Source organism: Populus nigra, chromosome 16 (assembly GCF_951802175.1).
Source record: "Populus nigra chromosome 16, ddPopNigr1.1, whole genome shotgun sequence".
Lineage (NCBI taxonomy): Eukaryota > Viridiplantae > Streptophyta > Magnoliopsida > Malpighiales > Salicaceae > Populus > Populus nigra.
In genome coordinates, this window is record NC_084867.1 from 2,518,502 (window position 1) to 2,540,114 (window position 21,613).

Sequence of the window (21,613 nt, forward strand, 5' to 3'; positions counted from 1 at the left end):
ATTGATTGAGATTGAGTTTTTTTTTTCCTTCTTTTCTCACTTTCTTTTCTTTTTATTTTTCATATGATTGGCTAGATTCCCAATTGCATCATTTTTTTTTGTTTCGGTAAACTTTTTTTTTTTTCAGGTTCCGATGATTCATTTTTGTTTAAATTAGCACGTTAATTATCATTATCTTTTCTATTATTATAATCAGGTCTATTCCCCAAGTTACCTTTTTTTATCTTTTAAAAAACATGATTGCATCACCTGAGTAATTTTTTTAAATCGATAAAAAAAATATCTTAACCCACGATGTAGCACTACATCGGGCTCATAAATCTAGTGGTTCTCTATTTACCAGGGTTGTACTGTCAATTGGAAAAAAAAAAAAAAAAGTCAAGGAAACCAATACAAACTGATCTGGAATATGTCAGACAAAACATTAATTTGAGAAATATAAACCAAGAGGCAAAACTTCAATGCCCATATAAATTGATGAGCTTGAACATCCATTTTAGATAGGCAGAAATGTAAGTTGGGATGTTTTGCATTTGGGCGAAGTGCAAAAGAGATGCCATGTAATAACAGGGGTTTTTATTTTCCCTGCACAATGCACAACTTCAAAGAACTTGATTAGCAATATCCTTGATGCCATTGCAAATAATAATCCCCGTCCAAGAAAGCAAAATTCTTTGCACCGAAGTGTTTGATATTTCAAGTTCCAAACCAGTTATAATTCAAACATAATTAGCATAGAAGCAAATCGCAACTCAATTCCAGAATAATATATACAGTAAGCAAGAGGGGACAGGGGATACCATGTACATTCAAGTCGTCCAGAACAAGAACCCTTGCAAGCTCTTTGTCGCATTGAAAAAAGGTTTAACACAATCATCTCCTTTCAATCATTATCACAGGGCAACCTACATGTACGGGTGATGCGAATCTGAGGCAAAAACAGATAACTCATTGGCCATTGCAGAAATCAACATGCTTGTTACAATTAAAATTTAAAAAGGAAAAGGAACAGAAAAGAAACCCTGTTAAATGTTATTCCGACAGAAAGTTGTTTGTTTAATACTGAAATTCCACTTCGAATTCAAATCCCCTTGGGATGAGGATTTGGAAGATATTTTGTATTAGTTATTCATCGTGTAGTTGAAAATCAAAAGGTGTATCAAAAAAAGAAAAAAGAAAGCTGTTTTGTTGACATTTGTACTGTGCTTGCTTATCAAGCAATTTGATGTTCAAATTGAATATAGTGACCGTGGCATTAATCTTGCCATCAGTGCCAAATCATAGAATGGGCTTACAATACATGACAAAACCTAAGATCAGACCCTTATATTATGCACAGGTCAAGGATCTTGCCAGGTCCATACTGCTGTTCTGGGTTTTGGTTTTGGGATCATACAAGCATGCAATGATTTATCAGTTCAAGTTGGTCTTGATTTAGAGAACGGTTCGTACATAGATAGAAAACAAATGTAATAAAACCTGTAAACAAAACCATAAGGCAACCAAAACTATCTGCGAGTGTGTGCATGCCCACAATCATGAGCTTGTGCGTGCCCACAATCATGCATTTGTGATTAGAATATCAATATATATCTCTGTGCCGAGCAGGATCTGGCATGTGGATAATTGCATAAAACTAAAGCAGCCATTACAATATATTACCTGAGCAAATGCATAAATTGCTCGCAAGATTCTAGCATAATCAGTTCCAAGCATTTGAATGACTACATCTGCCAGAAATGTGCCCCACAACCTGTATAAAAAACCAACAGAAACAAAGCAGTCATACAAACTAAAGTTCTAATCAATTACTGAGCCAGATTGTAGACTCGGGCATCACAAGAGTTTGATGTATTAAGAGCATCTGCATCTATGCAGCACATGTAAACTCAAACCAGACCAAAAGACACAGTTCACTAACAAATTTTGCACTTGCCTTACAAAAAGTTGCCTGGTAGAACAGCTGGGTTTTTTAAGATGGATGTTTTTGATAATTAGGGTAAAAAACCACGCAAAGAACGAGAAAGAAAAGGACTGAAAGATAACAGAGAACACAAAATATATAGCCCTCCTAAGCACATCCAAGATTTCATTAAAAAACTTCAGATGCCTGTCCATCCATTTCAGAACACCTCAGATGTCACTTGATAAACAAGAAAGATTAACTGTGGCAAACCAAAAATTATTTTATTAGTCAATCCTGCATCTTCAGAGTTCAGAATTAGGATACACATGCAAAATTATATCCTTGAGCACTTAAGTTGCTCCAATTGCTGAGATAAAAATGATAAAGTAGCATCAGCCATGCAGATGTATACATGCAAACAGAATTCATAGATAAACACAATTATGATTATTACACATTGAAACATCTAATTAGAAAGTTTAGATTTATGTGAAGATTTTCTTATCTGGACAAGGTTAAACACGACTAGGTGGAATGAAATTTATTATTTGTGTGCTGCTCAAGCATAATATAGAAACCATGGAGTTTCAGACCACATGATGTTCACAACAGCGTTATTACTGTCCTTAAAATCATAGGTTACCCTGATCACCCTTCAGGACAGTTAACAAATAGGTTTACATCATAGTTAAGCCTCTCTATCCAACCATGAATTCAATCATTTTATCTTAATGTTAGTGGCAATAAAAAAAAAACGAACAGAGATAAACACAGCTAGAACATAAATAAGTTCTTCATTGAAGATGAGATATTACATTGGACCAAGCAATGACATCATGCTCCTCAAACCCAGGTATCTTGACGCAGCTCCAACAAAACCCTGTCCACAATTAAAAGAATGAGAAATGCTAGCAAAGAGAAGAGCAATAACACTCATTGTCTTGAACCAGTAAAATATAGAGAAAATATGTAATAATGATTATTGTGTTAGCACAGATCAAGTTGCAAAACATTTTATACAGTTAACTGTCTAGATTTCTATGTTAAATGAATAGGTTTACCTAATATCCACATCCTACTTGAATTGATCAGAAAATATTGAAATTCATCAATTTTAAATAGTATTGAGCATGTTATAACATGCATTTCATAATTAATAACACCTATTGTATGTTTATTTAATTTCCAATACAGGAGTTCATAAGACGGGATGCTTCACTTGCATGATGCAACCACCAACTACAGTGGCATCTTCAAAGCATGGAAAAGCATTCAAGAAACTTGTCAAATATAATGCTATAATTACCTGCTTTGCCACAAGTAAGGCAGCTCTGGACTCCAAATTAATGGCAGCCAATTGTCCACCCTTTATACAAAGAAAGAAATGTGTACATATTAGTTATTTTTTACATATTATCTAATATATAGATTATCTGATTCAAAGCAGAGGATATATAAAGTTGTAGCAAGATGGCCCATAAATTCAGCCAACTAGGTGATACCAAATTATATCAGAAAAAGAAAAAAGAATCCATCTAGCTTCATAATGGAAAATGGAACCCTACATATTTATACAAATAAAGAGGGCACATTTAGAATAAAAGTGAAACAATCACCTCTTTACAAACCACGTGGGCTTCACTAGAAGCTTGGTGACTATCCAAGCACTTGAGAAGCCAAGCTTGTGCAGCCATTTAGAGGCTCAATCAGAGCTCAAGCCAAGCTTGGATGTTTTACTTCTTAGCAATGCATACTTAAAAGGCTGGATATTTAACTTGGCTCTGCTTAATCACAGACCATACACTTAGGCACAGTAGGCCTAGATAACAATAACACTCTGGTCTATTCAGCTCCAGAAATCCTTAATCCTGTCTACAGGCTGTCAACAACATGAATCTTTATCTATCAACCCAATAATTACGACAAAAGTTGGCCCTAAAACACTTTCTTTCTACTTTGATTGACCATTTTATTGTAAAAGCAAGCTTCCAACAGTTGATTATTTTTTTCCTTCCAAACTGACAATATTAACTTAAATTTATGTTGAGATCCTTTGCAAGACTTTGAAGATGCTTCTAGTACTTTGGCATACAATTTTCGCATACAATGTCTTCAAATAAAGCACAAGTTGAGTTAACAACAGAGAAATGAAAATAAAATATATAATTTGTTTTTAGGTACTCTGATATGTGCAATTTGGTAAGATCCTACAAGCATTATACCTGAGCCAAAGCAATCATGTATTGTCCAACTATACACAAAAAACAATAAGTCATTTCCATTTAATGCTAGTAAAAGAGAAATAAATAATAACAAGGCAGAAATAAACAAAAGATTCTTAGATGACATCAGGACGTTAATTTGTTTTACAAGACCTTTGCAAAGTAAATGTTTGACTGCCACATTCTATTAAAGAAAAATGTTACTGCATTCATTTTTATTCAACAACTACATAATAATACTGCCAATCATGTACCTTCTTGATGACTTCCTTTTTTATTTGATAGTTTGCAGCTTCTAGAAAAACCTTCCCTGTTAACTTTTTAGCTAACTACATCAAAAAGAATACCAGCTTAGGAACACAGTGAAATGATCAAAGATGAAACACGCTAACTGAAAAAACAAAAAATTCTTAAGATCTTACCCATTGATAAATTCTTGTCAATGTAAACACACCGCCACCCTTAAAAAAGAAAAGTTAAAATAAATGAAGCAAAGAAAAGGAAAATAAGGTCAGTTTTTTAATTAAAAAAAAAAACATTCAAGTTATGCTAGTGTTAGAATGTGAGTGGTTGTACCTTCAGAATGATTGACTGGAGATCTGCAGCACCGAGTTTCTGTGCAGCGAGGGCTTGTACCTTCTCTTGACTAAGTCCGATTCCTAGACTACCTTGATCATCTGAGGTCTTAGATAATTCCCATAAGCCTGGAAAAGTTCCTGATTGCTCACTATACGATGGTGGCAGCAAGTTTTAAGTCATTTTACAGCTTACTCGGAAAGAAAGAAGCATAATTTTTTGCCAAATAAATATAATGCTCAATATTAAGAGATCAAACTGAATGGCCATCAACTATAACCAGCTCATATACATGCATCCATGAGTGAAGTAATGATAGAAGAGGCAAACTAAATAATTTTCACCTTTACAATTATAATACAGAATTTTTCTAGCAGAGGTAGCACCAATACGATTGTTTAAAACTTTGGAAGTGAGCAATCACTATAGCATTCTGGCATTGAAGAATTAGAATTAAAATAGTAGGTAAAGGTAACTACCAATCAGATATCAAAATTCTTCTGAATATTTACGTTGGAACATCATCCAACAGACACTAGAAACAGCTAACAACATGATATCAAGCTACACAAAGAACTCTCCCATTAGATTCAATACGTTTTAAAAACATACAAAATCAGTCTTAACTCCAGCATTCTTATCCTACTCTTCTCTTTAATGAAAATCCTCATTCCATCTTGCTTTAAAAGAACTAAAAAAAAAGAAGAAAAAAAGGCACCAACTTTAAAATAGTTAGCAGAAAATTCATTTGCCAAAAATCAAGGAAAAAGAAATCCATATATTATAAATTCTCCTCAATTCAAGCACATACGGAGCACAATCGAAAGGAGTAGATCACGTGTAGAACAAGATGTTCCACGTTAAGATAAAGCTTTTTGTTTTCCATTAAACAATTCCAATTTAACACTGCAATATATTATTCAAACATTTTTACAACCACATGAATCATTTTATACTGCAACAAAATTTGCTTAAAATTTCAACAATCAATCCGTTCTCTCACTAACATTTCTCGAGCCCACCTCATCTTCACTTTCTTACAAAATGAAGGAAACAATCAAGCACTACATCCAATAAACAAAATTTACCTCGCGTATTCCTCAAGCAGATGAAGGAAAATCTCGGCTTCTAGGTCTTCCGTCGACAATTTACTGGAGCAACCAATGCTCAACTTCTTCCTAACTGTAAGCAACACGTTTCTATACGTAGGCCTCCAACCCCTGCTCCCACAATAACACCACACCATATCCAAAAATAAAATAAAAATTATGAATACACAACAATGGAATAGCAATATGAATAGGAAACCGACCTCAAAGTGGACCTGGCATCGGCAGCAAGGAATAAAAACCTTGACTCGAGACATGATATCATATCTTCTCGTTCTTCCATGTCTTGGTCCATCATTGCATAATCAATTTCCGCTCTTTTACTCGCTATTGATTTTAGTAACGGGCTAAAGTGACTGGAATAAGGGGTAATTAAAAAATAATTAAGGAATATTTTCAATTTATTAACTTGAAGAAAAATAATGAAAAATTGAAATTACCTGGGACCGAAGAGGATATTTTCGAGTTCATACAACTCTGAGTCAGTAGCGAGTTCGAGTACGGACCGGAGATCACGGTCAAATGGACCGTCTTGGCTTTTTGGTGAGAATGAGGCATGGCTGCTACAGCGGAGTGGAGAATATAAAATGTTTTTAGGCCAGATTGAGCTGCGAACAGAGAAAGAGTATTGGGGAGCGCTGGAGATTGAGGAAGGAAGAGGAGATAATGCTGAAGGAGTAGCAATGGCAGTCGCCATGGCTCTGGCTGAAGGAGTAGCAATGGCAGTCGCCATGGCTCTGCTAAAATCTCAGATTAGTCACTCAGTTCTAGTGAGCCACTTATCTTTCTTGTTGACACTCACTTATTGAAGGCGGACCCCACCTTCCCCTTGTCTTTCTTAGCTTTCAAAGAGAAAGAGTGTTTGTTTGTTGTTTTATTATTGTGATAATTATAATTTTGGTGCCTGTATTTTGTCAATATTTCCATTTGAGTTTCTACTTGATAGGCGATAATAATTCGATTGTGAGCTTAATCAAATTTTTTATTCAGTAAAAAAATAATTCAAGTGATGATAATATTTTTTAAGAAGCAATGAAAATCTAGGATATAAATCATTAATTTGAATAGATACAATAATCTTAATTAATTTAATATATAATTAAGAAATGTAAATGACAGTAAAAAAATTAAAAAAAAAGTTAATGACCAATAAAAAAATAAATATTTGCTTACTTTCTTAGTATTTTAAAAAGATCCCAATGATCTTATTTAACAAAAAAAAATAAGAATTGGATAATTTCATTAAAAAAAATAAAATTTAATTATCAGTAAATCAAATATTGAAGGATAAACTGAAAAAAAAAAAACCTAATTCAAGTTATTTGTGGGTCGATCATGAGGACCAAATCAGATACCAAAAATAAATAAAATAAAATGTTTTAAGGATAAAATTATATAAACAATCAACTTTAAAAAACATTAAAAGTAAAACAAATAGTAATAAAAAAATAAAAACTAAAATTGATACAAATATAAACTGTAAAACAAGTTTAATTTTTGAAAAAGTTGATGTAAAATGAAGAGAAAGAAAAGATTGAAGAAAAGAAAAGAACAAAAAGAAACCCAAACAATACTCTGTTATATACATGTGTCTAACTACAGTGAAGAGAATGATTTGATATTTTCTATGTTATCATGAAAGGTGGTGTTTTATTAATGGAAGGCACCTCCCACCCACATGTGCATGTTTTGCGCACACCATTTACTTTTTGTTTATTTAATTATTTTTATAGTTGTTAAAATATTAATTTACCCCCTTCATATTACTTATAACTAAAAAATCATGATGAAATTACAAAGAAGCTAATAGACTATGTTCTATTGTTTTTGTTTTTAAAAATAATAAAGTTATTTTATTGCATTAAAAAATGTGTATAAACTAATTTATCACCAATGTCCAATAAATCTCGTGAAGAAAACAATATTACCCAAATAGAAACTTTTATTAGTTTTTTTTAAAAGTAAAAATCATCATTAAAATATTTCAATCAATAATGTAATGTGTCTAAGATCAGTGTTTTACTTTACTGATGAGCTGTTTTTTTTTTTGTAATATTTTAATCATTTTATAGGTTTTCTCATGGAATTTAATAGTAGGGACATAGGATCAAAAGAGAAAGTTACATATGAAAAAAACAAAATTGAACTCGAAAGTAATATTAATAACAGGAAAGGCGTTAAATGTTGTTGAACCCATTATAGACAGGATGAGCCCTATCTTGCAAAGAGAGAATCTGGTTAGGGACTGACATGGGGATATAGAATAGGTTTGGGACTATTTTGTAATTAACCAAACATAGTGTGGTTTATTTTTTTTTTAAGAAAAGGGGAAACCTTGAAAGCTTTAAAAACTAGGTTTGCTTCTGTCATATTTTTTACCGTTAACATTTTCCTTCGCTAACTATTTATTTCTGAAGGAAAAAGAAAAGAAAAGAAAAGAAACACTGTCAAACAAAGAAAATTGATAACCGGTTATCTTGTTGACAAAGAAAATCAATATAGTAGGCAAATCTCCTGAGTGATCCACACAAACATGTACACAAGTGCATTAAATGCAACTAAAAAGCATATAGCTGAAATTGGGTTTCTGCTAAATTTGACAGCAGTGATCATGACACAAACTCATCTTGCAGAAGAATCTCGTAAATATCAGTTCTAAGATTCAACTCCTTATCCCGCATTACGTCTTGGAGATCTGACAACTCTTTCACAGTTAGGATGGAGTTCAACTTGAGAAAACCATCAAGCCATAGTTTTTTTGACCTGAGGAAACAAGAAAACAAACCTCGCATTGAGACAGTAGCCCAGCGTTCAAAAGGTAATATGGGATGTCATTGAGATGAAGAATTCATTAACAGGCAAGCTATCCCCTTCCAGATTTTATGCAATATCCCGTAAAAGCCAAAAGGGGGGTGTAGACTTGTAGAAAAGGACAGCTGTCATTCAAATCCTATGATTTTCTGATAGCAATTAGTCAAGTTCTTGCAATCCTCAGGAAGACACCACTTTTTATATTAGTGTGCATACCATTTTGCTTTCAACAATTTTGTGTTCATATGTTCTCTAGCAGTGAATTATATGCACTGACATATAGTCCATATTTTACACAATGGAGACCTAAGTTGTTGAGCATATATTTGGACAAAATTCTATTGTATGGATAAAAGTATCCATAATAATGACCTCATCGAGAAAGCAAGCGACTTACCATGGACAGGCATGAATAGCTCGGAAGAAAGCGCGCTTGGCTGCTGAAGGATTGCATGCTATGTCAATTTCATAAGCAATGTACAAACGCCAGAGTATGACTGAGTTGCTCAATCTCTCATTTTCTAATGCTCTTTCAAATAACCCATGGATTCTATGCTGGGAGCTTCCCCGACTCATCTCAAATGATAGCGCGAAAAGCCAAAGAATTACAGATGGTTTCCTGAGAAAATCATGAGAATAGAGCCATGATAAAAAGAAAAAAAAAGGCATTGTAACATTAACAAAGATATTGCAAGGCGGATTATAGTTGGATGTATGTCATGCCATGGTAAAAGCAGAAGAACCAACACACAACAGAATTAATAAATTTTGAAGATGTAAGAGCATCCTGAAGCAACAATTCATTAATTATCTTCCCATCTATCATTCTTCAAGCAGCTTGGAATTCCTTGCTTCTATTACAAACACCGGAGGTTCACATTGAGTTCTAACCATGGCAGGGGAAGTTTCTACAGGTCATTTGCTGTGGTATCATAGCAATGCAAACCACATGAACCCATCCTAGAGCCTAGAGTGCAGGCACCTTCTGCTGTGCCATTCCACCATGCCAAGCATCATAGTTTGCACAATATAATGATTCACTCATGGCCAACTTTACACAAAGAAGCATAGATGGCAGCCTTAGGTTGTCGTTAAGTGATGACAAAACCATGCAAAATCTCCCCCCCCCCCCAACTAACTCCCTCCTCTCTCTCTCTCTCTCTCTCTCTCACACACACACACACACACAAACTCATGCACACACACAAATGATGGAAGATAAACCGATAATGTATCATTGAAAATTTGAGATTAAAACTAGATAGAAAGCAAAGAGCTGAGGGAATCATCCTACTTGTGGAAGAAGTCATCAAGCATCGAGCGCACTTTATTGGGTGTTGTATAAAGATGGCTGATCTCCAATAAGGTCTTAAATAGTTCAGGGCTGGAAGGATATATTTGCAGCCCCTTCAAGATGGAGTCCCAGACTTTTGATAAACTTGATTGCTTATGATATCTTAAAAGCATCCTTACATGATAGTTGAACAAAAACTCAAGTTGGTAACTGTGGCATCTTCTGTCTGCAAGTCAGAAAAAATTAAGTCACCAGAAAAGAACACAGACAATTCAATGACAAATATTAAACCATATCTATTGTCCAGTGGCCCCTGCCCCCAAGCCGAACCCTCCAATTCTCTTCATTGCTTGCACGATCAGTGGATTAATATAAACCATGAGGTTTTTGTGGGGGCGGGGGGGGGGGGGGGGGGGGGGGGGGCTCCATTTAAAGAGACTGGCTTGTTCGCAATCATTTTATCTGCTTTATAACCAGGTTTTTACTTTTCAGAACCATTCAACAAGTATGCTAAATTCTTTTCAAATGTTCTTTGTATTCCCTGATAACTTTATCACAGCACAATTTATATGCTCTTTAAAGATGTCAACATTCTCTTTAGTCTGAAGCAGCAAAAAAAAATCCTGTAGATTAGATTTTAAAATTAGTAGGTGTCATATCACGTCTTTGTTATTGTCCTCCTTAGTTTGTTGACTGTGTCAGCTTGTCCATTCCATGTAATGCATTATACTTAAACAGAAATCATGTGCTAGAAATCACATGAAACATTTCAGAAGAAACTGAAAGCGATGATCATTCTGAAACTGAAGGTACAAAAGAAATTTCATGGAGGACAACAATGCCCACATTGTCATTCAGGTTGTTAACATATTTGAGAGCATAGTGAGTTCAAATTTTGGAATTCAAAGTTAGAGTATCTGTTTGGATCTAAGTTAACACTAGACATTCTTGTTCAACTTAAAGTCAAAAACATCTCATGACAAAAATGAACATCCTGCTTTCCAATTCACAAGAACAAGGTTGTCAAATCAAGAATCGAATCATGAATTGGAAAGCTCATTTCTGAATCGTTAATCAAATCAAATTGTGAATAGCAAGATCAGTATTACTTATACAAGTACCTTTCAGAACATATGTAGATAATATAAATTTCTCAAATGCAAAGAAAGAAAAAAGATAGAATAATTATAAATATACTAAACATGATATAATAAAATAAAGCATTCATAAAGTATTTGTTTGGAATCTTTTGTTTTCTTGTTTTAAATGTTTAAAAATAATTAAATCTTAGAAGCTTCCTAGAGAAGCTGTTGAAATAAATGGCATATAATTTTTTTATATGAAAATAATAATGATAAACTTATTCATGTGTCTGATAAGAGTGGCACAGACATGCTTATATCTAGTGGGCAGTGTTTTGTAAAAAAAAGAATTATCCAGCTGGGCCCTGAATATTTAAAATTCCTTTTATTTATTTTTCCCAAGTCACGCGTGCTTATGAATTTTAATTCGAAAAATTTTACAGTCTTCACTTTTATCCATCTGTCTTCTTCTTCTTCACCTCTTCTAACACAAACTTCTTCTTTCTCTGCAAACCAGTCAGCATCTTCTATGAAAGCTACAATTCCTTCATGTCTTTATTTTTTCCTCTTGGAATTCCTTTCTTCCAGATCTGTTTTTTGTTTTTTTTTTTTGTGGCAACTCAAGGAATTGTACAAGACAAATGATTTCGGACGATTCAAATCAAATTGTGCAATTCACATCCGTCTTGTATGTTTCCAATTCACATACCCGATATAAATCATTTTCTGGGTGAATCGAATTGAATCCTAATTGTAAAATTCTAACAACCACACACAAGAAATCATCATCCCTTAATTAATTTGATTTGGCATACCAGGTTCTACAATTACTATAACAAAAAATAATGAAATGAAGAGAAAGCAAGGATGGTCTACAAACCTGGAAGCACCATTGTGAACGCCTCATCCAAAACTGCAATACCTGCAGCCCATCCAGTCGTCAATTCTTCAAATAAAGCTGCTGAGCAAGTTAGAGCAAGAGATTGATCATCTACAACACCGCGCACCCATGCTGATCGTACTATTTTCAACCTTTCTTTAAACCCCTGGTGTGCTCTCAATAATTGCAGGCTTGATGGTTTAGATTCAAATGGTTTGTAAGTTACACCATTTCCTAAGCAGGATAAAATATGCAATGCACGAGAAGGTGATTCTTGATTATTTCCAGAACTACTGGCAAGTTCTGTCTCGGCATACCAGAAATATAAAAGCGGAGCATTAGTTCGTAAATCCTGCACACAAAAACAGAAGAAACTTAGTACTATTTTAATGTACAAGCACCCACATGCTTAGATAATAAGACTCAAAGACAGTGTTTTGAACCAGTAACATATGAGGTAAAATTCAGTATCTTCAAGTACCAGTCTTTCTCCATTGTTACAAGAAACAGAACAATTAAAAGATAACGATGCTGATGAAAAAGGCATGATACATAGAGAGCATTACTATGCAGTTACAACATAACAAGAACTGCAGATAATACAGAAATGTAAACTTGGAAAAAACAGGAAATCTGAAATATGCATGTGTCTCAACCACTAGCACTCTTTCTATGTTTTACACCATGTAATCAACTTGGGATTCAAAATCACCAGATTATAGTGGCTGTGGCTTTACTTATTATTAGGAAACAAACCAAACAATGAGACACTGACATTCCTTACCTTGTCCAACATTACCAACCCAAAAACCAAAGACAGAACAAAAAAGTTTAGTCAATATTAGGATTAATCCAGTATTCAGAGCTCGAACTCTTTAAACCTCTAATGGTAACCTCCCAAGCCACTGCTATTGATTCAGAAAAAAAATTTGTACAAGAATAACAATATAAAAGTTGGAAAATATTCTTATAATGTACAAAAATATTCATATAACATTGCTACAAAGCATACTCAGAAGCAATTGCATGCAACTAGCAGGACATTTTCCAGATATACGCAGCAGTTCAATATACGAGTAGGTATGTAACCATGACTAGCAACCAAATAACAAAACAATTATACAGCCATAAATAGACATCCTTGATTGTTATCAAAGTTCAGCTATAAAGTTAATCAACTAGAAACCAAAGGTTCAGAAAGATAAAGAGTTATTACAGGCGGAAGCCCTTCAACAGATGTCAATGCCAAGTCAAAGACTCTTCTTGCATAACCAATATTACCAAAAACAGCTTCTCTCCGTGCATAAACTCCGCATAGCAAAACATCCTACAGTAAAAATGCACCATATCAGATTAAAATTGAAGATACTTTTTTCGTAGATAAAAGGCCGCAAAAAAATCTCCAGATGGAAAATGCAGGAATCAAGTAGCTTATTTAAAAAAAGTTGCCAGTGCTCCCAGCATGCATCTTCCACAGTAATACAACAATAAACCACATACAATCAACTGGCTTAAGAGAAAATGACATAACTTGTCCTTAAAAGGACTGGAGGAACATTTGGACTCTTACTAACATTTGGCATTAATGTGAAACACCTTAAAAAACTTACATCCATCCTTTTAAAACATTTCTTCCGATTTCCTGTTATACTCAAACAAGCAAAAGACTCCAGAACCTTCTTTTTTTGCAACATTATTGTCTAGAATTCATGTAAACAAGGAAACACAATTTACATTTTAATACTTCTATGGCTTCAGTTTTTCAGGAAAGTGGAAGCATATCGTGCATTTTGATGGAAAGAAAAGAACGAATTATGTAATGTGATTACTTATGAAGATGATCCATGCAGCCTTGCCAGTATAATGACCAAGAAATACCTGTCGATCATTCTTTAACAGGGACTTTGCCAACACACGACATGGGGTAGTAGAATCCATTTTCGTAACAGAAAAATCTTCAGCGACAAGAGCAGCTTCTTCTAATATGTGATTACGTGGAAAAGCTGTTAAGCAAAGTAATACAGCATTTCGAAGAAATTTCATTGCATCAGTCCTTTTAGAGCTGTTACTGGTGATACCCGATAGTAACTCAAAACTGTAGCTTGAACTGCCTTCTGATCTGTCCAAAATATCATGAAGGCTTCTCAAGTTCTTTGATATAGGATCTGGCAACACCTCAATGCTCAGGAGCTTGTCCTTCCAACTTGAACTGTTTGTGCAAATCCTAGAAAGAAAAGCAAGAATCCACAGATGTTTTATTTCATGAATAACATTGTAAAATGAAAACTACGCATATTTATCATTCTTTGTTAAAAGAAAAGGTATATAATTAGATTACAGATTGATCTGTAATGAAACAACCAATAACTTCCTAAGTATAAGTTTGAATTTCAAATAGGCTACTCTTGTAGTAGTGCTAAAAAATCAAACTCAAACGATTCTGGATAAAGTGCAGCAGTTTAAGAAAATATAAAATATGCAGTTGGTAACTTGTGTTGAACTGATATAGTGGCTTAGGCCCCGTTTGTTTGCAAGAAAGTAGTTTTCTTTTGGAAAGTGAATTCCTGGAAAAGTGAATTCCAGGAAAGTAAATTCCAGGAAAGTATTTTCCGATGTTTGGTAGTGTAATGGAAAATAAGTTGGAAAACACTTTCCAGTGTTTGGTTATGTTATGGAAAATGAGCTGGAAAATAACTTATTAATGTTTTATTTTTTCAAGTTTATTAAAATAATGAGGAACAAATCTTACAAATTAAAAGGTTGAATAAGAATGAAATTGAAAAAAAAATTTCATAAATTATCTCAAATAAAATAAATAATAATCAAAATAATAGAGATCAAATCTAAAAAATTAAAAAAAATAAAAGGTAAAGAAATTAAAATAATAATAATTAACATTTCATAAATTATTTCAAATAAAGTAAGTAAAAATCAAAAGAATGAGGACCAAATTTGATAGATAAAAAATTTCAATAAAAAAATGATAAGGAAAAAGCAAATAACAATTATAAAAATAAGGACCAAAATTAATATAAAAATTAAATTTTAAGAGATGAAATTGAAAAATAAATATTCAAAACAAATTATATATAGCAATCAAAAGTTTGAGGATCAAATTTGATATAATCAGCAAATAATGACATTTCTAAATTTTTCACAACTTCCGGAAAGTGTTTTCCGCCCAAATTTTTCAGGAAAACACTTTCCTGAAAACCAAGCCAAATTTTCCTTTGACTGGAAAGTGTTTTCCGTTGACCAACTTTTTCAATAGCAAACAAACACATGAAAGTTTGGAAAGTGGTTTCCCAGAAACCATTTTCCGGAAAACAAACACAGCCAAAAGAGAAAACACTTTCCTAGAAACCAAACCAAATTTTTCTTTGACTGGAAAGTGTTTTTCGTTGACCGAAAAATGTTTTCGTTGACCAGAAAGTGTTTTCCGTTGACCAACTTTCCTAGTGGCAAACAAACACAGGAAAGTTTGGAAAGTGGTTTCCCGGAAAATGAATTCCGGGAAACAAACATGGCCTTAATAAACTCTACTTTTTAAAAGATAGCCGGTCAAGTAAGGTCTTTCAATCTCCATACCTAGAAGCAGGAAAGGAGTTGTCTGGTTCTGTAGAGCTACAAAGTTAATCAGCCCTTAAAAGAAGTTCCTTTTGATTTAAGGTTCATGGATGTCCTCCTGTAAACGAGAAGATTAGGCTTAGAATAAGACCCCTGATAAATGGGACTAGACCTTCATGACATGAGGAGATAAGTACTCAAGGTCTCAACCAAATAACCTTTTGGTGAGCAGAAGACCTAGTACTGCAATTGCTCAGAAGCTTGTAGCCACTTCCTCAAGCACCCCTTCTCAAGTCATCCCTTCAAGGGAACCTCTTTGCAGAAGCTAATCACAAAGTTTTTGTTTTTGATGTGAACCTATCAGGTTTAAATAGAATTTCTAGGAACGTTCCCAAGACCATGGTGTGATAGGTTATCTATTTTTCCTTCTCCTTTTGTTTCTTATTTTGCATTCGAATCCTAATTTACTTGCAGCTAGTTTCTTAAAGGTTCAACTCCTGCTCATTTGAAGTAAACTTTGAAAGTCCTCAAATCATGATCTTAGTGTCATTGGACTTCATCCAAACAGATAAAATTTCCTATCAAAGTTTCAGGGTGTCAGTTTTCTCTTAACATGCATGCACAAACAAAGAGGAAGAGGCCACTGTCGCTGACTAGGTATAAAAACTTCATCATAAGAAAGAAACGATAAAAACAGCAGCATCAATCAACAACACGCTAATAGAAACACTAGATGGCTATAAACAAACAAAGAAAGGCCTTCTCCAACAGAAACAAATGAAGCTAATTTGAAAGTTGAAATTTAATTTCCTGGCCCTTCATATGTACAAGTGTTTCCAAGGACCTAAAAGGGCCAGTAGAAATGTAATTAAACATGCATTATTTGCATATCAAGCTTAGTAGACAAAAATAAAAAATGTTCCACGTCATTAAACTTTTGTAAACACAAAAAGGGCTTGCAATTGACAGTTTGTTCCAAAAAGTTTACTCTCTTACATATAACAAATCAAATCCAAAAAGTGATGTATTAAACTAAAATGAAACCACAAACTCATGAAACTGGATAGAAAAGAACTAAATAAACTTACCATTGCGACAGGTCCCCACCAAAGAATTCAATAAATTGAGATACTAGAGATAAGCGGGCCTCTTGAGAGTTTAAAGAGAATAGGTATTCAATGACATCTTCAAATAATACAGCTCTTAGGAAATGTTCATCAGCTTCTCCATCAGGGGTCCCACTACTGGGAGAGATCCTGCCTATATCATAGCAATTATGATTTAGTGAGTGCCCAAGCATATATTTGTAAGAACAGATAAATCTTAGTAAATTGATGTTGTGCTACTTGAACATAAATTGAACAAATCAACAAACACAAAATTAGGAGGGAGGAGGTAGGGAGGGAGGGGGGGGGGGGGAAAAAACTTGCCATGAACAGGCATCCATTGATTACAATCTCTCAAGGACTCTTCTTTAGACCACCTAGCCCAAGTTGAGCTGTCTTTAACCTCACTACTAGGCTCAGCATCCACATCAATGCCAAGCTGTTTTAGCAATGCTTCAGTATCATCTTCCTGCTTGATATCCTCATTCTCAGATTCCTCTAGAAACTCATCAGCAGTCACATCATTATGGACTACATTTTCTTGGTTCTTAGCAGTTTCCTCATGTTTGGATAGCAGTTCTGACCAGCCAGTCCAACCACCTCTGTCTTCATCATGTGAAGCCTCCTCTTTCAAAATCCTTTGCCTATTTTCCTCCTCTTTCTCCAGCCAAGTGGACCACCCGACAGCCCCTTCTTCTCCAACTCTTGGACAATCACTATTCCAGAAGTGCTCAAACAGCCTGAGTTTGCTATTTTCAGTTAAAAGTAACGAAGGACAAAACACTGTAAATTCAATTTCAGCCTGAAATAAAGCAGTGGCCAACTCCTGATGCCCAGCCTGCCACTCGAGCCTGCAAAGACTAAGAAATATATCAACCAGACCAAGCTCCTGTTGCACTATGGCAGGGTCCAAAGAAGAAGGCTTCTCATTTTGGTAAACCTGCATCAAACAAATAAGGAGACTTAACTTTATTTGAAGAGAGGGGGGGGTTGACAGTTGAAATTAGATTGTCTGGACAAAACTCAAAAAAAGGAAAAGAGGCAACCATAGCACTCCCAATAACTTATAAAAAAAGTCAAATACATTAATACCAGATGCTAGAAAAGGCTTAAATACTTTTGAGATTTTGTACTACCAACTGACATGGAAAGTTGGTGACTGGATCTCAAAGATAACTTCAGTTGTCTCACAAAAGATATATAAAAAAAAAGTTCACCCACTTGCATATTGACAACGTTTGTACAATGAACTAATATAAGATTATCAATATACTTGTACCATTAATTCCCAAGACAATAATAATAGAGATACGAAACCCAATTAGATTCAAATCAAGAAGCTATCAATGCCCAATGCAAAGATAAAATTGGATAAGAACCTGCCTAAACTGCCTGCTGCATGCAGAAGATACAGCTTGGATTGCATGTGCATACATTTTTCGCATATCTGAAACCTTGAATCTGGAGAACTCCCCTTGAACAACACGCAAATACTCTTTCCACAACTTGTGATTCCCTGAATGATGCATGAGTACCTTCTCCCATCTACCAATTAGCATATCCGAACTGTCTCTACTCTGATAAGCCTTCATTAGACAGAGCAACAGTTCCTCATTGTCAGGGTTGAGCTCTGTGGCCTTTTCCAGTACACTAATTTTCTTCTCAAGCGTCTGCAAACGGGCACCTTTCTGAGGCTGCATACTTGCAACCTTGTCTTGGAACTCTGCAAAATCCAACCATACTTTCTCATCATGAGGGTGCTCCCTTGTTAACTTATTAAACTCCCGAGTCTTGCGCAAAACCTCATCTTCCCAGGATTCTTCAACAACTAAACAATCCTTCAAAACAGAACCAGGATGATCAACACCATCATGAGACATTTCTGTATCTGACAAAGGAATAAATTCATCTGAAACTACAACCCTAGGCTGCTTTCGTGCAAGAACACGAAGACGCTTTAAATTCTTATGCCGTTCCACTGCAGCATACTTGGAAGACCAATAACGACCACCAGACTTTAATTGAGTATCCAAGGCATCAATATCACCATCTCTATCAAATCCAGGACCCCTCTTATTCAGCCGATAAAGCCCTCGAAAATCATGTTTTGTTGAATTATAAGGTTTGTACCTCGGAACATCCATTCTGCACATTAATTTGAATCCACGTTACAAATTCCAAAAGAAAAAAAAAAACCATAAAATCAAGCTTCACCAAATAATTTATTTTCTTTAAAAAAAGATAAACATAAACAATTAAAGGACAAAAAAAAGTATTTACTTCACTTTCACTATTTCCAAAACCAAAACTACAACATAAAATTACTTAATTCCATTAATTTTATCCACACAAAAAAATCATGCGCCAATAACTCTATATCTTCTAATCAATCATAACTCAATGCCTTCAAAATTTTATCAAGTTTCAATAACGTTTCTAGAATCAAATAAAAGAATTGCTCAATTGATGAATAAAAACACTTAATTCCGTCCATATTCTCAATAATACTAGCGTTTGCGGAAGCGTAGAGAGATAAATACCTGTAAAGAGTGCCATAGACCAAATTATCGCGATCACCATGAGTATCAAAATAATAATCCTTAGTGGTTTTCGTATCAGAACCCGCCCAAACCCTAACATTTGATTTCCTCGAACCAAAATCCCTAGCGTCCTCCTCATCTCTCGATCTATCTCGCTTCTTCTTCTTGCTATGTCGTCTTTTCTTCGTCTTCTTTCTCTCTCTACCCGAATCCGAATAATCCGAATCAGAACGAGAATATTTAGCTTCTCTTGTCTTTTCTTCTTCTGGTTCTTGTAATAACTGGTAAGACCGGTCTTTTCCTTGATTGGAAACGCGGTCGTCTTTATCTTCTTCTTGTTCTTCGAGGTCTGAATCTGAGTGGTGCGATGGGTGGAGAGAGGAAACGGCGTCATTTACGATGGAGAGATCAGTAGTAAAGCTGGTGTTGTAAAGCCATGCCGGAGGAGGAGGAGGAGGAACTGTATCATTTATAGGTGTGTTAGTTTGTTGTTGAGTTATAGATGATGAAGCTGCTACTGCTGCTGCAAAGAGAGGGAATAAAGAAGGCGACGAGGACGTTTTTTCTGCTTCTTTTTCTTCTCTTTCCATTTTGCACACTGCTGCCTCCTGCTACTACAGATTAGCCTCCTGAAATTTTGAAGCAAATTTTAACAATGATTAAAAATCAATTGTGGTCCCTCATGTAATATTTTATCCGATCAATCTCTATACTTTATTTTTCATCAGATTGGATCATTTCGTTTGAATTTACAATTGATTAACTTAAATCTCTTCATCTACTTCAAGCCTCCTGTAAATGCCGTGTGAAATTTAAAACAAAAAAAATTAATTTTTTTAAATTAATATTGATATATTAATATTAAAAATAAATTTTAAAAAAATATTATTTTAATATATTTTTAAATGAAAAATATTTTAAAAAACAACCAATAATAAATATTATCTTGTCATTCATGCTACTTGATACAAGTTTTACGAGAGAAATGGTGAAAGTAGCAAAAAAATATATATATATATTTGATATTTTTTTATGATTTTTTTTTCTTTGTTGTTTTGAAAAAAAAAATTGTTTTACATTTTTTTTGTCTAGAAAAAATAAAATATGTATTAGGCACTTGCAATTTGAAGAAGACGGTGCCCAGTTAGTTAAAATAAGTTTGTGCACAAGCATTCTGGACTCTCTTGCTTATAGATTTTAACCCTCCAGCGCTCACATTATTATAGTTGGAGATGAAGAGGATGCATTTTCGTGTGCTGTTCACCTCACCTTAAATTACGAATATTAGCTTTGTTTGTTTTTTTTTTTTAGAGATTATCATTCGAGTTCTATAAATTTGATGAACACTAAAGGTTTATATAACTATTAATTTTAGAATCCGTAAAATTAATCGAGGTGCGTATAAACTGACCTGGACACCCATATATATATATATATATATATATATATATATATATATATATATATGAGCTTTGCCATTATCATCGGCAACAATAAGCTTCAAGTATAAGTAGTTGGAAATCATGGTTTTGTAAGGTCCCGGACTAGAAAAAAAAACATTTTTTTTCTGGTCGTCTAGGCCTACCAACTACTGAGAGATTTAACAAGAAAAATATTAAATATAAAAAACTTGCTTGGATTTATTATCATTAAAGGCATAATCAATGGAGGCTTGAGCTTATTTTCATGAGAGCACTCGTATACTCTCCGACTCTTCTCAATTTTTTAAACGGACAATTGATAATTATATTAGAGTGGAAGATATAAGTGTTTGTTTTCAAATAGCAGAATTTCTTCATCGTTGTTAGTCTCCCATCAAAACATCTAAAAGGAGCACCGAGAGATTTATTTGTGATTAATATTTTTTAAGCTCATGATAACATCTTTCACTACTACACATGTTCAGGTGTTGGCTAGGGTACAGAAAATGGATTTTATGTTGATACCAACGTCTTATGAGAGTAGCAAGAACATAAGAGAACCTGATAAATTTTGTCATTTTCACCATAACTATAATCATGACACTAAAGAATATTATGCCTTGAAAAAAAATAGAAAGATTGATTTCCTGGAAATACTTCTAATAATTTGTGAAAAATGAGATGCAGCCTGAATAAATAGAGAAAAATCTATGTGATGCACTATTCAAGATCAAATAATTTTCAAAAATTTTATTTTAAACTTTTAAATAAAAGCAATGATGCTTCTCCATGTCTCTAACAAAAAATCTCATTGATGAGATCTTCACATCTCTATTAAATTCTTCATGTCTCCAATGAAAAATCTTTATAGCAACGCCTCTATATTTACATTAAAATCTTCATGTTTTCAAATGAATTCTCTATGTTTCTAGATGTGTCTTCAATATCTCCAATGAAAATCTTCATGCAAAACTTCCATTGAAATATTCATGTCTCTATACAACATCTCCTTACACGATACTTTAATTATTTTTGCATGATTATTCTCTATTTTTTAATAATGTTATGTACTTTAAGAGGAACTAGTAAAACTAATCAA

General features: G+C 34.0%; 2 protein-coding genes across 2 annotated transcripts; both read right to left on the reverse strand.

Moving 5' to 3' along the window:
- Positions 1-611: 611 nt before the first annotated feature.
- Positions 612-6,632, reverse strand: LOC133676357 (uncharacterized). Its single transcript, XM_062098029.1, has 10 exons — positions 6,254-6,632; positions 6,017-6,169; positions 5,793-5,924; positions 4,705-4,855; positions 4,551-4,589; positions 4,383-4,457; positions 3,213-3,272; positions 2,722-2,786; positions 1,663-1,753; positions 612-928 (listed from the first exon to the last, which is right to left on the reverse strand). The coding sequence occupies exons 1-10, from the start codon at positions 6,544-6,546 to the stop codon at positions 884-886; spliced, it is 1,104 nt and encodes a 367-aa protein (XP_061954013.1). The 5' UTR covers positions 6,547-6,632; the 3' UTR covers positions 612-883.
- A 1,642-nt stretch (positions 6,633-8,274) lies between these two features.
- On the reverse strand, positions 8,275-19,729 carry LOC133675791 (uncharacterized). The gene is made up of 10 exons (XM_062097271.1): positions 19,094-19,729; positions 17,933-18,698; positions 16,874-17,493; positions 16,536-16,703; positions 13,759-14,104; positions 13,097-13,207; positions 11,881-12,232; positions 9,919-10,144; positions 9,022-9,243; positions 8,275-8,576 (listed from the first exon to the last, which is right to left on the reverse strand). The coding sequence occupies exons 1-10, from the start codon at positions 19,681-19,683 to the stop codon at positions 8,423-8,425; spliced, it is 3,555 nt and encodes a 1,184-aa protein (XP_061953255.1). The 5' UTR covers positions 19,684-19,729; the 3' UTR covers positions 8,275-8,422.
- Between the last annotated feature and the right edge of the window lie 1,884 nt (positions 19,730-21,613).

Bases quoted from the DNA above. Each gene is read 5' to 3' on its own strand.
- LOC133676357 (XM_062098029.1), bottom strand. From the start codon at position 6,546: ATGGCGACTGCCATTGCTACTCCTTCAGCCAGAGCCATGGCGACTGCC. The intron at 4,458-4,550 runs GTAAGATCTTAA...TTTTTGATGTAG, and splicing joins TGACAAGAATTTATCAATGG to TTAGCTAAAAAGTTAACAGG. The intron at 929-1,662 runs GTAATATATTGT...TTTTTGCCTCAG, and splicing joins CAATTTATGCATTTGCTCAG to ATTCGCATCACCCGTACATG.
- LOC133675791 (XM_062097271.1), bottom strand. From the start codon at position 19,683: ATGGAAAGAGAAGAAAAAGAAGCAGAAAAAACGTCCTCGTCGCCTTCT. The intron at 13,208-13,758 runs GTATTTCTTGGT...TTTTTACTGTAG, and splicing joins TGTTAAAGAATGATCGACAG to GATGTTTTGCTATGCGGAGT. The intron at 10,145-11,880 runs GTTTGTAGACCA...TCTGACTTGCAG, and splicing joins GTTCACAATGGTGCTTCCAG to ACAGAAGATGCCACAGTTAC.